Genomic DNA, 13488 nt, shown 5'->3' on the forward strand with positions numbered 1-13488 from the left:
TCCCACAGGGGCCTGAACTCCCTCTGGAGCCTGTTTGAAATGCTCATTTCAAAGAGTGAGGGTTGAGTGCTCTGGGCAGGATTTGTCACATCTCCTCAGCTCCGTTATCTAAACGCCCTCGAGAGCCAAGAGAAAGTAAGAAGCAGTTCTAGCATGTGATTCATCCAACCTATTTTAAGCATCTACCTTAGGAGGGAATGATGATTCGTACCCTAGCAGTGCTCATTTTCCTCCAGTGACTATAAAAGGAAGCTCAGCAACTAGTTCAGCTGTGGATGTCTACTTGTTGGGCCAAACAACTGTCTTGTGCTTCAATTTGCACCAAAAGTTGTTCCTCCAAGAATTGCAAGGATGTGTTATCCTCTTTACCTCTTTTATAGGTTGACCCATTTTCAAATCATAAAAACAAGACATGAAGTCAACTTCTCCATCTGGGTTCATCTGTGCTAGCTGAGACCGCAGCATCCTCCAGGGCAGTTCCAGCTGTAGGACAGACTCCATGGCTGCAGCCCAGTCATTGACAGAAATCCTGCCTGCCAGAAGGGGTCGGGTCATGCTTAAAAGTACAGGACACAGCCCACATCAGTCACCAGCACAAAGGGTTACAAAATACAAGGACTTTCTCTGAACCCTGGGATAAAAACCCTCATAACAAAGGAGCAGGGGGGGTTGGACTAGGTATTTCCACAGGTCCCTTCCAGCCATGAAGTTGTGACACTGTTATGATGTTCAGCATGTTTTAACACCTTTTGAGAAAGCCAGATTATGCCATGAAGAGTACATCAGGTTTCAGCTGAGCTGCAATTAGAGTGACATGTGGCTGAAAACTCAACCACACAGAAATATGTGAAACAGCTGTTCAGTGGCCAAAGAAACAACATCATGTTATTGAGTGCCCTTGTAAAGACACTGTCAAGTGAGAAGCCATCACAAGGAGAAGTTGTATTTGTGGCAGAAATCAACTTCTTGCTTCTGCATAAAAGGTTCATCTATTAACTTAGCACTGACTTTTCTTCAGATGAGAGGTGAGTGTGTGTCTGCAAGAGGCAGAGGCAGGCTGTGTGTCTGCTGGAGGCATGGGCAGGCACCTTTCTTCAGATACCTCCCAGACTCAAAAGGAGACCCATTCCACATCCCCCCAGTTCCCTGAGACCCCCTGATACATTCTGAAGATACTGCTACATGAAGGTGGTGACCTTTGAGCTTCTGGAACTGGATTTGCCTGCCCAAGCTATCCAACAGCAAACATAATTTCTTTATTTGCCCATGTCTTTCAGGGTTTTTTTCCCCCTTCAAGCTTCATCCCCTCAAGCTGTTTGTGCTAAGCCCTTCCCAATGCCTTTCCTCCTCTGTGGTCATGAAAAACAAGGTCAACCAGCCTCTGCTGCCCTCAGCCTGACACTGAGGCAGGCAGGACTCCTCTCCATGGGGCTTGTCCCCTCTGCCTCCCACACATGGAAGCTGTTTTCCCCATGGTGGCAAGTGGACAGAGAGGGAATAGTACCTGTGCCATTGAGGTCGTATTGTGCAAAAGCACTGATGAGTTCAGACCTGTGTGCATAAATCTTCTCTCGTAAGGACTTTAAGGCAGATGATTCAATTGTACCTACCCTAGGAGGAAACAAAAGCAGCAGATTATTAAAGGATTAAAATCCTCTCGCATGTTATGCTTTTCAACAGTCATTACAAAATTCTTATATCCTTTTCCATGCAGTATGTTTAGGGTCTAGCATGTTTAAGTAGATGACCCAAAACACACAACATTCAGCAGGGGGAAACCCCAAACCAAATAAAACCAACAACGCTCCATAAGAATAAACTGAGTTTATGAGATAATTGAGTTTATGCAGGTAATTCTAAGCTGCTTTTCTTTAGCAATCTGACCACACTACTAGGCATGGCAAAGCTGTCATGATAAACTTATGAGACTCAAGTCATAACAGGATTTGTCCAGATTAACACTGCAGCCTTAAAGCAGACAGGTGCTGGCCATTTATGAGCCCCTGACAATTGTCTGTTCTAACTGCTTACCTCACCTAATTACCTTTGGGTGTTTGTCAGGAAACCAAGTTAAGCAGCCAGAACATGTTTTGTCTACTGTATTAATTTTTTAATCGTAAAATAGAAAACCAGTGAGAATCAAGGAAAATGGATGCCTATTCAGTTATTCAGTGAAGCTCTAGATTGGTGGCAGGTACACTCACTGTGAGGTGAGTCCATGCTCACTGCATGCAACACGGAGCTTTACCTCTCCCGGAGATTCTGCCTGCGCGTGAGCTTGCTGACCTGGTACTGCACAAAGCGCGGGGTCAGCTCGGGATTCAGCTTGATGTAAGCGCCCCGGTTACTGCCCTCTTCGTAATAGTTAGAGGCAGAGAATATGGTGATAACCTGACATGGAAACAAAGAAACTGGATTGGCCAGAACAGCTCTTCTGGACACTTATTTCTGAAACTGATCTGAGAAAAAATTCCAGGTTACAAAATTATGTGTCTACATATAAAATTCTGTCATTCACCAAATTGCTCCTGCCTTTTGAGTCAGAGCTCTGGGCCTTTATTTTTGACCTGTCAGACTTCAGAGAGCAGTGAGATATAACATGCTGTTTAAGAGAAACCTCTTTCTTAGAGAGACCTGATTTTCAGGATTCTTGTTGGCCTCCCAATGCAGCATGTTAAAAAGCAGGGCCAGAAGAGAAATCAGTAAGTTAAAGGCTTCTAGAGCCTTAGAGCATGTCTTGAACTTTAGACCATGTCTTTACACACCACTCTTGTTGGGGATTTTGTTGGTGTCCATTTGTTTTCATGTAAGTAATAAATTGGTCTTCACTCCCTAAAGATGTAAAGAATTTTGTTACTCAGAACTCAGTAATTTGTTGTAACATCTCTCTAGGACAAAGTTCCCCCAAACCCAGTTTAGCAAAGTGACTGTCTTTTTTAAAATAAATTTTGGAGAAAAATCTACTGTGGATGTTCCTGTGAAATTCACAGGAGAATTCTACTTTACATGGAAGCATCTTACCTTCCCATCATGACTGATCTCATAACCTTCTGGCTTAAATTCATGAGACCTGATGAGCATCTTCAGATTATATCTCTCAAACAGCTTGGCAGTGACATCAGGACCAAAGTAACAGCCTCCTCCTCGACACTTGTTTGGTGTACAGCCATTTTGGCTTCTTGGATCACTCCACAGAATGTCAAGGATCTATAAATAGCCAACTCAAGCAAGTGAGGACTGATAATAGGGGAAGACTAACAGGGTATGGCTGTCTAAAGTCGTGGCCAGAGCAAAAGCCCCACAGTACAGGGAGAAAACACATAGGTCTTCAGGTTTTTCATTCCTTTCAGGAGCATATTCTTTTGGGCTTGGACTTTTGTTCTACTTTTTAAGAAATATTATCTAGATTTTAGATTAACTTTTTTGTTTCAGAAGAAATAGAATTTCAGCAATGTACCTCCTCTCACAGCTGAGGTTTTCAGACTTGGGCAGGTGCACCAAAAACATTACCTGGGCTAATTCAAAGAGAAGAAAAGCTGCCTTCTTCACAGGTCAGTAGGAGAGGCAATTTCTATTTCCCAGCACAGACTGGACAACCACATTGGTCAGTGGTTTTACCTTGGGAGTACCTGATCTAAACATGACAAGAGTTGCCTTTGGCTTTGTTGTCTTCAGTTAGCTCACGTTTCAAACTGACATTTTACATATTATTATTTTAGCTGGGTTCAGACATGAAGATGAATTATCATGGTTTAATTCTGGTCAGTAGCAAACATTATTCAAAATGTGCTTGTTTAAACTTTTCTGGGCAAGGTTTGCACTAACACATTCTACTTCATGTTTGTGAGCATGGCTTAGTGGATGCTGATTAGCTGGGGGAGTGTCAGATTTCGGGGGAAAGGGGACCCTTGCTTGTGCTCATTATGTTAGTTTGTAGGTCAGATAGGTATCTTGGGAAAGCAGATTTTCAGAAAAATGAAGCTTTCCATATTGTCACAATTTATTAAATTACAGTATAACAAAAGCTCTATATTTGCTCTGATATTCAAGATAGAATGAACAGCCAGAGGACAAAAACTTCCCACTTCTGAGTAATCTGCCTGTATGTCTCAGGAGCTGGGTGGCTTTTTTTGGGCTATATCAGCATTCAACTGCCAAAAGCACAGCCAAAAAAAGGTGCTTTATCTCACCAACAATTGCAGTCTGACCCGTTTAAACCAACAATTTTTGTACGAACAGATCCAACCACATGAGGGCAGGCAAACCCATTCCCTACTGAGCGGTTTCCTCCTAACGGCTATGAAAAGAAAATACTGGGTGAATTTTACTTGTAAGGATAAAATCCCTTTTTGGCTTTTATTACCAGGTCTACAAAAAGCATCAAAAAAAGCTAATAGGTATCTAATATATTCCTTAGAATGACTGTTTTCCTGTTGAGAGGCAGTTCACTCAGACTCATGAACACACTGCCAGAACAGAACACCTAGTTTGTGCGGGAGGGGTTTGGTATCAGAGAGTCTTTGGTTTCACCTACTTGTTTCCATTCCTTCAGGGCGGGGTCTGGAGGCAAATTTGAACCTGAAGGCTCAGTGAAGCCCAATGAAGAGCTGTGTTGTGTCTTCCCTGCAACATGCTGGTTGGCAATGTGTTTACTGGGTTTGGTCGTGGGAATTCTCTTCTTCACTTGGTCCTGTCTGTTTCTCACTGACTTTGGTGGCCGCATCAAAGATTTCAACTTAAAAAAAAAAAAAGTTACCATCACAACAACAAAAGTTGATACAGAGATGTTGGCTGAAAGGCACATCAGCTCATGTTTCCTGTACTCAGGAGAACTCCTTGAGAGTTCAACTAATGTTAACTCCCATAATGTCCTGATTGTACAGGTTTGGGAAAAGCTGCAGGTATTTGGCACTTACAGAATTTTTGCTTTATACCTATCAGTAACCAGGCTCTTCAGAGCTGCTTTCATATTCTAATCCACACACACACACTCAGTCCAAACACAGTAAATCTTAAGGTCTCACTATACAGCAAGTAGGGCCTGGGCTCAGGGAAGACACTTCAGTGCCCAGCTTCCCTGGAAACAAAATATACATTCATATTGAATGGAAGGTGAAACTCCATTCACTTCTGCTCTGACACAGTACCATACTGATAGGTTAATTTTGCTAAATTAAATGGATCATCAGGAAGACAGTAGTGAAACTGAGGGAATATTACACCATATGATACTGTTAAATCAAACCCCTCAAACATGCATGGGCATTTGCTTTTATGGAGTGGTGCACTATGGTTCCACAAATGATCATTAACATGGTTTCTCTCCAGAGAATGTCTTCTCATTTGAAATTCTCTCATAGTAGCTTATTTCTAGAATAAAGCCAAAATAAACCCCAAAGCCAAACCAACCAACCAACCAAAAAAACCCAAAGCAAAACACAAAATCCCAAACCAAAAAAAACCACCCACCAATAAAACATATACAGTTGGCAGACCGTTGGATTTTACTCTTTAACAAAGAAAAGGACTAATTCAAAACAAATGCACAACACAGGGTTATTCACTAGTGCACTGACCGGTATTTGAAACCTGCCAGCTGCCAGCTGTACCAATTAAAATACATCACTTGGCCTTGAGTGAAACTGCCCTGGGTTGTGGCCCACACATGTCTCATTAGCAACACTCTCCTGTGGCAGCTACTTTGACCTGTTAATTCTGCATTTCACAGAAACATGCAGAGCTGAGCCCTGGTGAAAGCATGGGCGGAACTCAGCTCATGGTTAGGATGCCTCTATCTGTAGTTAGGCACCCAGTTTTAGTGCACAGTGGTGCAGCCAATGGAGCCTAGACTCCCATGATCAGAAGTATTCATGCCTTTTTTCATATCTTTAAAAAGAGACACAACTGACTGTCCTGCAAAGCATTTATTTCTGCTTTAGAAAACCTGAGGATGACAAAAATAGCTCTAGATTCCACAGACACTGATGCCAGGGTGTCACTAAGTTGCTCAAACATTTGTCTCCGATGCCATCTGAGATGCTCCCCTATGGCTGTGAATTACTGTGAGGGGGGCAGACACAAATCTGGCCTAAAAGGTGACTGGTGGAGGGGACCTACAAGAGAAGACTTTCTTCAGAGGCAGGCTAAGGCCAGAGGGGACATCTGTGTGCCTTAGCCAATGGGGCACTTCCTTGAACAGCACTGGAGACATGTGCCTAAGTAATGATTTCCACCAGATTTCCTGGATCTCCATTGACTATAAGGAGTCTCAGCACCCTGATCACAAGCAGACATCTTGATTTAGTTATTCAAATGGAGACCAAATTCCCCACCATTTTCAGCTGATTTGAAAGGTCTGTGTTTGCTCATCATTTCAGAAAAAAACATGAACATTTTTGACTTCTAAGTCCCTGAAAAGCTTTGGATTCTGTTTTAACAAGGTCAGTTCTTGAATTTTGATCCTTCTGGAAGGGCTCTCCCACATGTACAGCGTTCAGCTGCTGCCAAGGGAGCGCCTCACAGGTGGAGAACTTCCCCCACAAAACAGATGGCAGAAGCACAGCCCCAGGAAAAAAGGCAGCGCTGGAAATATGTGGCTAAATTGATTTCTAAAGTGTTTGAAGGAAATGCCCAGGAATCAAGTAGTTTTCATACTTTCTGGCTAGTGTGTCATCATTGCAGGAGGAGGCATCTAAAGTGGCTTTAGCTATTTTAAGGTCAAAAGACCCATGTTATGTGGAGAGCCAGCCAACTGGGTCTCAACACCTACTGCAACCTGCCTTCCTAAGCCCTGATTTTGAAGAAAAATTGGACTATTATTTTTCTTACATGCCAATATACTACTGCCATTTCCTTTCCTAACGCAAATGACCTGATCCTAGCATTCGTACCGCAAAATTTTTAAAAGAAAACAAACTTACCCTCACATGAATATGATCTCTTACCTTATTTCTCTCAAGTGCATTCAGGAAATCCAAATCCGTGGTGTCTGAAATCCCCCCATGTAGGATAAGAACTTTGCTATCAATTATAGTGGCAAGGGGAAGCCAGCTAAAAACATCTCGCAGAAGACTCAAAATCTGTTTCCAATGGTCCTGTAAAATATACTCGTACATTAGATCCTATTTCTGGCAGATTCTGTTGCTTCTAAGTTCAAGATTTTGCTGAAGTGCCTGCTACAGTTTATATAATCAGTTTTGTTCAGGTGATATCTGAACTGCAACCCTGACAAACATGTTCTGACATTTACTTTAGGGCCATTTGATTGTCTCTGTAGTGTTTTGGTTTTTCTTTCATGTTCACCTCTTTTTTTGTGCTCTTGATTGTTCTTAGGGATGTTACTTATTTCATCCCATAGATCTCTGGGCATAAGAGACTAGCACTTAAAATTGTTTTGTCAGTTATTCCACTGATAGGCCAAAATAATTTCACCTACATCACTAAAGTAATGCTCTGCTACACCTAAATAAACTGGTTTGACTTTTTTTTGTTTACACAGGTTTCATTTTACATGTGCAAGACTACAAAAAAAATATAGGGGAAGGAGGAGGAATCTTACCTTGTACTTCTTTGAAACTTCTTTTGTGAATCCATATCTGAAAACAGGACAGCATCATGAACTGGGTTTCAGTATGCCCCTTCTGCATGGTTTCCTGTGCTATGGTGTTTTACTGGAGTTTTCTAGCCCCCTTTCTCATCTGCCATTCCATTTCACCTCAGCTGAAATTTGCTTTCCTCCACTCTGTCTTGAGATTGAGTTAATTTCTGATTGAATTGTTTCTTGTGCATAACAGAGGTTGGGAACAGAATCCAGCCTAGTAATTTTTAAGAGGCCTTTTTGCCAGCTCTACCTTTTAGATACCAGAGAGAAATTCCAAAGGAACTGATGATGGGCAAAATTCCCACAAAACCTTCATGGAGCTTTTGTCTTAAATATCACATAATCATGGAATCATATCATAGAATGGTTTGGGTTGGAAGGGGCCTTAAAGGTCATCTCATTCCAACCCTCTGCCATGGGCATGGGACACTTTCCACTTGACCAGATTGCTCAGAGCTTCATCCAACTTAATGTCTTTTCCCCCACAAGGGACAAGGATTTTGATACCTAATTCTTTTAACACCAAGATATCCTTCATCAAGGGGCATTTTCACAATACTCAGCTTTCAAATTTACCAATGTGCATCAGTGCTAATCAAAATGCACAGCAAAGACACATCTGTGCACTCCATACCATCACAGACTTAGTTAATATTTTTTGCTCTTTTGGGGAGGAATTTTCCTCCTTGTAGATTAAGTAACTGATCTTGGTTTATGTTGTTTTTTGGAGTGTTTTCAATTATGTGCTGAAAAAGTAACTATCATGGGAAACTGATTCTCTTTTTTGGATCATTAGTAGGACTTGACTATGGGGCTCTGACCCAGGTGCTAACACAGAGGCCTGTGTTAAAACAGCAATACATCCTGTGTGCCACATCAAATGATCCAAGGGCTACAGTAGGATACCCACCAGTCAGTCACCCAAAGGCTTTCTGGGGCAGTTTAGAATTGTAGGGAGAAGGACTGAGGAGTTCTCACATTTCTGAGATGCTTTTTGTCTCCACGTTTTGTCTTTGACTACAGCCGGAGCCACTGGCTGTGCTCACTCCCTTGGCTGCACTGCACAGCTGAGTGCAAATGTCTGTGTTAGAAAACAGGGTGTCAGCTTTCCTGCACTGACACCTCCAACTGATGAAGCTCCTCTGAGTATAGGGTAGGATATTTACCTGCCCCTTGGGTTAGAGAAGTGAAATCTTAGTTTAAAGTTAAGTAAAATATCAGATTTCGCTAAATACGTGCTTTAACTGAAACATCATCCTTCCATCTGTCCTTCCCCAATTTTGATACTCTGGAAGCTGCACTAAGCCCTCTGACTTCAATGGATTATGATTAGATAAAGACAAGACATGATTGCCATTCAAATGTTTGGGTTTAGTGAAAATGTTCCTTCCCCACACACACGCTGAAAAGGCAAAGCTCCACCTGACTTCTTAATAAAACATATTCCATTTTAGGGTGTCACAGTGGCTAAAGTAGCAATCAAAAGCTCAAATATTTCTAGTGATAGGCCAGATATTTCTTGCCCCACCCCCAAAATATACCTCAGGTTCATGATGTAGTCTTCATGGTTTCCTCTATTCAAGTGTAAATCATTGGGATAGATAAGAAGAAATGCAAATAGGATTATAAGTATTTCCATAGAATTTTTCCCTCTGTCGACAAAATCACCATTAAAGACATAGGGGTTTTGTTCTGAAGGCAGACCATTCTGCAGAAAGAAAAAAAAAGGGGCATTTAGAGAGGCTGCTATGTTACTGTAATAGAGGAAATAGCATTTAAATGAGATCCCATTGCTAGAGATTCTGAAAAAAATCCTGCATAATACAGAGATCTGAAAAGCAGCATTTCTTTATTTCCACTGTTTAGAATAAAAACCTTCATATCAGACAACCTGAGCCATTAGAGAAGAGAGGACCTCTCTGGCTGTTCTTACAATGCCATCTCTAATCCTTTCCTCTACCTATTAAATTAAATTGAAAGGGAACGAAAGAAACATCAGTCTTGTAGTAAAATATACATTTTTGTTAATGCAACTCTTGCCAGGAAATTACGCACTTGCAAACAGAAGGGAGTCATTCAGTTTGAATGGAAGATAAGAAATAAATGAAAAATTATCTTCTCATGTAGGTTTGAATGGATTTCATATATTTACATTGTTTGTAGTGTATGCTTCCAAAACTCCTGAGAAGGACTATAGTCCAGAGGATATAAAATTTTAAGACAGAACTTAAGACTTGAAGAGTTTGATTTCAGTTGCTTTAATCCTGAAAGCACTGCTTGAATTTTACTCATGAGAGCCAAGATATACTTGAAAGCTCATAAACCTGAGAGGTTGTATATACAGGTATTTCTTACCTTATTTTTTTCCTGAAGATACAGAGAAATGCTTTATTATAAATGGTGACTTAGTAAAGACAAGTATTTTGAACTGATGGTTTGTTTTATTAGATTAATTACCAACACATCAATGGGTGCCATCAGCTTACAGAAAATATAGCACCACCAATATGTAGCATCATAATTTCCACTCATGACTATCAGAAATATTATTTCAGCTTTGACTAGCCAGAAAAGGAAAACCTCTGTTTTCTCAATTGATATGTACAAGAAATACCAATAAAACATCTATAAAATTACATTATAACTGTGGAAGCCACTCTTAAAAGTTCTGGCAGCATTGCAAGACATCCCATTTCTTGAATATATCTACAGTATCAGTGTTTCTTGTGTTCCTATGGCATTACTGGTATTCTGCCTTAGTGGATTTATTGCAGGATGTGTAATGTGGCCAGGGACTCAATGTAATGTGTAATTTCAATCCTTATGAGAACATCTTTTTTTATCCCCATCAGTGTTCTGTGCTTTCATGATAGGTTGCAGTAGTGAACCCTGGTCTCTCCATCCTGGCTGCTGTAAATTCAGCTTCCTTGGATTTTGCTATAGCCTGTCCTGAGCCCTTTCCAAGTTATCTTAGAAGGGGCCTGTGCTTGCTCTGTGCTCACAGGTGTGGCAATGTATGAGGCTCTTCTATTGCGGTGTTTGAAGTGATTTTAAAAAGGAGAGGATGGATTTCAGGAGTGGAACAGACTGCAGAAACTCAGCAGCAGTTTCTGGAAAGACAGATAGATAGATAAATAATAAATAAGTAAAAGCTTTGCCATAAAACCAAGAGGCATGTGAATCTACCAGCAGATTGTGAATATACACACAACCACTCTTAACTGCAGTCCTCGTGGAAAGACACATCTACTGGAGCACTCTCCAGACACTATCACCCTTCTTTTGGAAAAGATTACACACAATTCGAGTTTTAAGCAAGTTTGGTTTGGACTTCCAACTTCAATGTGACATTTTAATTTTGTTCCACACTCAGTTTCCTTTTCTGTGGTTTCAACCAACAATGAGAGCAAAACTAAATTAAAGGCTGTTGCAGCCTCTGACATGTTATAGAGGCAAACAAGGCCCTTTAATGATTAGCAACTTGCTGCTGGGCATCATTACTGTTTCTCCTGGGTTAGTGATTAATTAACTTCCGTTTGTTGTTGGCATTTTCTACCCCTTCAGGCCATTTCTATCTATAGCATCCCTTTAACAATCTAACTTAGCAATACGTAATTTAAAATTCAAGTTTCAAGGAATATCAGGAAACACTGTAATTTAATGAAGATTAATGAAGGGTCTGAATGAACCTTACAAACTGGTTATTGAGGAAAAAAAAGTGTCTTAGCTCCAGCCAAACCAGGTGTAAGGATTATACACCATCTGCAGCATTGTATCAGTATGCTGTAGATTGCCAGCTCTGTGTGTTTGCTGGGGGTGGTCTGTGGAAGTGACAAGCCTGGTCTGCATGCAGGCCTCCAGAATCCATTTCAGCTCTGCACAGCCCTGTGCAGACCAAGATCACTCCCATGGCATTGTTTAGGATTGCACCCTCTTGTTTAAGGTAGTTTGTACCAACCTGGAGGATGAGATCCCTTCCAACTGAAACAGAGTTTAGGAAGGAGAAAAAAAATGGATCCCAGAAGCCAACTGGGTTCACTGCTCATCTGAGTAAACTGCTCAGAGGGGACAGAAACAGTGTGATTTAATTTGCTTCTAAATAACTAATCAGCTCTATCTTATGCTCTCCATATTCCCCACTACTTCGAAATGACAAAACATTTGCCTATTTTATTTGGTTTGATGGAAGGGACTTCCCTAGAAATTCAACAGTGAACAACTGGGTGTTATCTCTAGTTTGAAGTCAGGGGGAGTTTTGGCTCTGAATTTACTGAAGCCAGGATGAGAGTTGCTTGTTTTTTTCTTTTTATAGCATCCATTAGAGGAAGGGAAAGAATTGGCATGTTTACTCCAAAAAAATAAAATGCAGGCAGTTGTAAATATAATTATACGTGAGCATTTATCTCCAAAATAGTTATATTTCCCACTCCAGGTTCTGTGTATGAAACCTATATGTATCATACTTATTCCAGTTCTAAAAAGAAAGCTTAAGAACCAAAAGACTGCAAGCCAAGGACCAGCTAAAGATGGTTGATTAGTAAGAAAAGCAGGACTCTGTAGAAAGGTCTGATTATATTTTAACTATACTTCAACAGACGTCAGGTGTACACTTGGGCAAAACAGCCACATTTACATTGAACAAGTCTCAGATGAAGTGTAACAAAGCTGGAGTCAGAGGGAGAATGACATCATTGAAACACCTGGTTTAGCTCACTCCAGTCCATTCAGTGCAGATGAACGTGTAAGGATCTGCCACAAACTCTTCCCCCTGCCCCGGAAAGCTCAAATCAAAGAGAGTACCTGCTCAATCAAAGGTGGTGATTCATCCTGAAGATAAATGTGAAACTAAATACACAACATCCCCTGCATCTTCAGTTAAACATACAATCCTGGAAAAGCTAGCCTGGAGCTTAATTTGTTTTACACATCAGTAAAACAGAGCTAGGCATTTTTAGCATGATAAAAAAGGATATGTAAAGGGTGCACAAAGCAGTTCTATTTTGTGCAGACCGTGTGATTGCTTCCAAGGCTTAAAAAGCTTTTAAACACCACTCTTTCTTGTTTCCTGATAAAAACAAAAACACCCCCCTCCCAAAAAAAACCCCTCAACAACAATAAAATACCCGACAAACCCAAAAAACCAAACCAAAAAAAAAAAAAAAATACCCAACCAAACAACAAAAAGCCCTAAACAGACCCAAAAGCAAACAAAAAACCCTGCAGGTATCAGTGGAAAGCCTAAATGAAAGCTTCTGCATTTTTTCTTGAATGTTAATATTATCCAAGGTGTAGTGTTACATCAGGAACTCAGCTCCTGATTTTAGCAGACTTCAGTCAATATGGAGTTTAAAACAGTGGAAGAACTTTGGAGACTTTGCAAGGTGTCCTCTTATGTTTTGGCTCATGCTGCAGTTCAGCATTCAGGAAAATAATAATCTCCTCAATCTCCTTCACAGTGAGCAGGAGGATATGAAGAAGGAAAAGCTCTGACAAAGACACCAAATTGTTCCAGGATTTGTGTGTGTGGTGTATGGACACCACATGAGCAGTTCTAATGGTGAAAAATCTGTCACATATAAATATCTGTTCTTAATAACAAGTCATAAAGTGAAAATGCTACATCTCAGAGTACCTATTTACCTTGTAGAATATCAGCAAAAGATCATCCAGGTTTCCATGCAAATCTCCTACAGGAAACAAAAATATTTTTTTAAAAAAATTTCTCACAGAGGAGGAAGAAACTGGAATTATAAAAGTGGAATTAGTTGGATGTAATACCTTTTTATACTGCACAGTAGAACATGTTTCAGGGACAGGTTTTGATTACTACCAGCAGGAAGTGATGGAGAGTGTCAAGAACTGTCCGTGCCTGTGTGCCTCAATGCTAA

General features: G+C 40.7%; 1 protein-coding gene across 3 annotated transcripts in view; it reads right to left on the reverse strand.

Annotated features, from left to right (window-relative positions):
- The window catches only part of PPEF1 (protein phosphatase with EF-hand domain 1), a 34711-nt gene that overhangs the window by 2258 nt on the left and 18965 nt on the right, over nt 1-13488 (reverse strand). For all 3 annotated transcript variants that reach the window (XM_071430439.1, XM_071430440.1, XM_071430441.1), the window contains 9 exons: nt 13241-13287; nt 9142-9308; nt 7559-7595; nt 6945-7094; nt 4535-4735; nt 3022-3207; nt 2249-2391; nt 1505-1611; nt 370-533 (listed from right to left, as the gene is read on the reverse strand). In XM_071430439.1, the coding sequence (XP_071286540.1) occupies nt 370-533; nt 1505-1611; nt 2249-2391; nt 3022-3207; nt 4535-4735; nt 6945-7094; nt 7559-7595; nt 9142-9308; nt 13241-13287 (1202 nt within the window). The remainder of the gene's footprint in view (nt 1-369; nt 534-1504; nt 1612-2248; nt 2392-3021; nt 3208-4534; nt 4736-6944; nt 7095-7558; nt 7596-9141; nt 9309-13240; nt 13288-13488) is intronic.

This window comes from Agelaius tricolor, unplaced genomic scaffold, assembly GCF_023055355.1.
Source record: "Agelaius tricolor isolate 1412-34295 unplaced genomic scaffold, bAgeTri1.0.p SCAF_7, whole genome shotgun sequence".
Lineage (NCBI taxonomy): Eukaryota > Metazoa > Chordata > Aves > Passeriformes > Icteridae > Agelaius > Agelaius tricolor.